Below are 2,532 nucleotides of genomic sequence, written 5' to 3'. Positions count from 1 at the left end.
GGGGGAGGGAGAGGGGCGCAACAAATCGTTAGAAAGGTTTGTTTCTTTGAATAGTATTTGATTCACTTCACAATCGATACAACGTCGACACTTATTATGACCTAATTGTGTTGCAAGAGCCGGGGAAAAAATGGTAACTATAACCAAACGAATTATTATAAATTGAGAAAGGTTATTGCTGCACAATTACTCAATTACTGAAGCACATAAAAATAAACAAGAAGCTCATAGCAAGAGAAAGGTCGTTTCTAAAGACTGTTGAGGCTTAAAATGTGGCATGAAGAGAAACCAAATGAAGTAGTGTTGAAAAAAAGTCTGTTGGGGACTGTCGGTGACTATTTTTTGTATTGAAAAAGAAGCGAATGCAGTTCGTGGGACACTTAAAATCGATATTAAAGTAAAAGCCACAAAATGACGTTTTCGCTGAAAAAAAAAAAAAGGGCAAAGAAGGCAGACCTTGTGCATATAGCGCGGCCATCTGTAGGTCTATATCATGGTCAATTCTCTCTGTGATCTTGACTGACTGCTATAGACAATTTAGACAGTCGGCTTTTTGATTGTTTGATTGTTTGTTTGTTTGTTTGTTTGTTTGTTTGTTTGTTTGTTTGTTTGTTTAATTTGGGCTTTTTTGTTTGGGAGTTTCGGTGGGAGTATAAATTATTTTACCTTTATGTTCCTTTCCTTTTAAAAATTAAAAAAAGAATGTCCTGTTTATACCAACGGTTGTGTGACACTCACCATAGATATTTGTATTTCTTTTGATTTATTCGGCATGGCTATCATAAACCAAGACTTAAAGTCTGCTTCGACTATCAAGGTGAGATTGCGGGTTCGGGGGTTCGAGCTTCAGCTCGGTCCCACGTTGTGTCCTTTGGAAAGGCACATTACACCAACTTCCCACTTGGCTCGGTCCTATCGTAGACGGACGTTAAACTAGGAGGTCCCGTCCCTTAAATAACCTAATAGTGTTGATAGGGGCGTTAAACCCATACCATTTCAAAAAATGTTCACTATCAAGGCACCGCGGAAATAGCAGTTCACAAGAGAGGGACAAACATACAAAAATAGAGGAATAATGACGATAGTGAGAGCGAGGCAAGAAAAAGCAGCAGTTCCCCCTATGTTGTTCCGGCACAGCATGAGCATGACATTGATAAATCAGCCCATTTACAATTCTACTGTTGTACCTAAGAACATGTGATAATATCCCCTCTCTGGGAATGGCCTAAACACAACTTCAGTCAGCAGCACCGTCCTGAGGTGGGAAGGGGGGGGGGGGTAACCAAGACTTTGTTTATTTGTTCGTTTGTTTGTATCGAAAGAGGGGGGGGGTTATAAAATTAGAAACAAAGGCTAAGGCACGAGCATCCTCACTCACTTGTAGAAGTCCACGGCGTTGGTGATGGTGAGGTGGTACTCACGCCTGTATTTGTCGGCGAACTTATACAGTTGTGTGGCCGCTGTGAGGAGCTCTGAGGCGTAGGCTGGGTCTGGGGGAGAGAGACAGGAGCCGGTGTGAGGTTATCGTCGTCGTCGTCATCGTCGTCATTATCGTTATCATATCATTGGTGTTGAAAAAGGCAGCAGTTCGTTTTTAGTCAGTATAATACATTGATAACAAATTTATTTGTTATCGTCATCAACTTCGTCATCATTGTTGTTGAAAAAGGAAGCAGTATGTCAGGAATGGTTGGGGGGGAGTCTTGGTTCGTTTTCAGTTCAGTAAATATACATTGACAACAAATTCATTTGCTATCGTCGGCAACTTCGTCATCATTGTTGTTGAAAAAGGCAGCACTTCGTTTTTAGTCAGTATAATACATTGATAAAAAAGTTTATTTGTTATCGTCGTCATTATCGTTATCATTGTTGTTGAAAAAGGTCGCAGCAAAGAGGGAGAGTCTTGGTTGATTTTCAGTTCAGTAAATATAGACATGATAAAGCCCACGTGGGACGCTCAATGTAAAAAAAAAACAACCAGGAAACGACAAATACAGTTTTTGGGTCACCTGAATAGACATAAGGGTCTTGAACATCTAGCTCTCACTGGCAAAATTGAGGGCTAGCGAGGCAGGGGTAGGCCCAGAACAACATACTTAGGGAACCTGAACAAATGGGTAACAGGGAAAAATCAGGGAAACCTAGCTTTTTTTAGAGCATCCGAGCAAAGGAATGAATAGAAAACCATGATCGCCGATGTCTGTCCCAGATCTGGCACTGGATGATGATGAAATATAGACAGCAAATGCATGTGTTATCATCGCCATCTTCGTTATGCTATTAATTAATTATTATTCTTATTATCTAATTACCTACCGGTAGATTTGAACGCCAGCGATCCGGCTGCAAGGGCGGCCGCTGTCTCTCCGGCCAGGTCGCTGCCTCCGTTGTTTCTGTCCAGTTTGAAGGACGGTCTGCTCATCTGCATGTCTTCTGGTCGGCCCCAGGTGGAATGGTCAATGTGGCCGTCTCCTACCTGGGGGTGGGGTGTGTGGGAGTGGAGGGGGGAGGGGGTGGGATGTGTGTGTGGGG

At 42.4% G+C, this 2,532-nt stretch overlaps 1 protein-coding gene across 1 annotated transcript in view; it reads right to left on the bottom strand.

Moving 5' to 3' along the window:
* The window catches only part of LOC101852560 (endoglucanase 4), a gene marked incomplete in the record, with an annotated part of 33,211 nt that overhangs the window by 11,724 nt on the left and 18,955 nt on the right, over positions 1–2,532 (bottom strand). Inside the window, 2 exon segments of the mRNA XM_013085771.2 lie at positions 1,379–1,490; positions 2,317–2,476. Coding sequence (XP_012941225.1) covers positions 1,379–1,490; positions 2,317–2,476 — 272 coding nt within the window.

The sequence above is a fragment of the Aplysia californica genome, unplaced genomic scaffold (assembly GCF_000002075.1).
Source record: "Aplysia californica isolate F4 #8 unplaced genomic scaffold, AplCal3.0 scaffold00405, whole genome shotgun sequence".
NCBI lineage: Eukaryota > Metazoa > Mollusca > Gastropoda > Aplysiida > Aplysiidae > Aplysia > Aplysia californica.
Note: the sequence above shows the minus strand (reverse complement) of the source record. Positions and strands in the feature narration are given on the sequence as shown.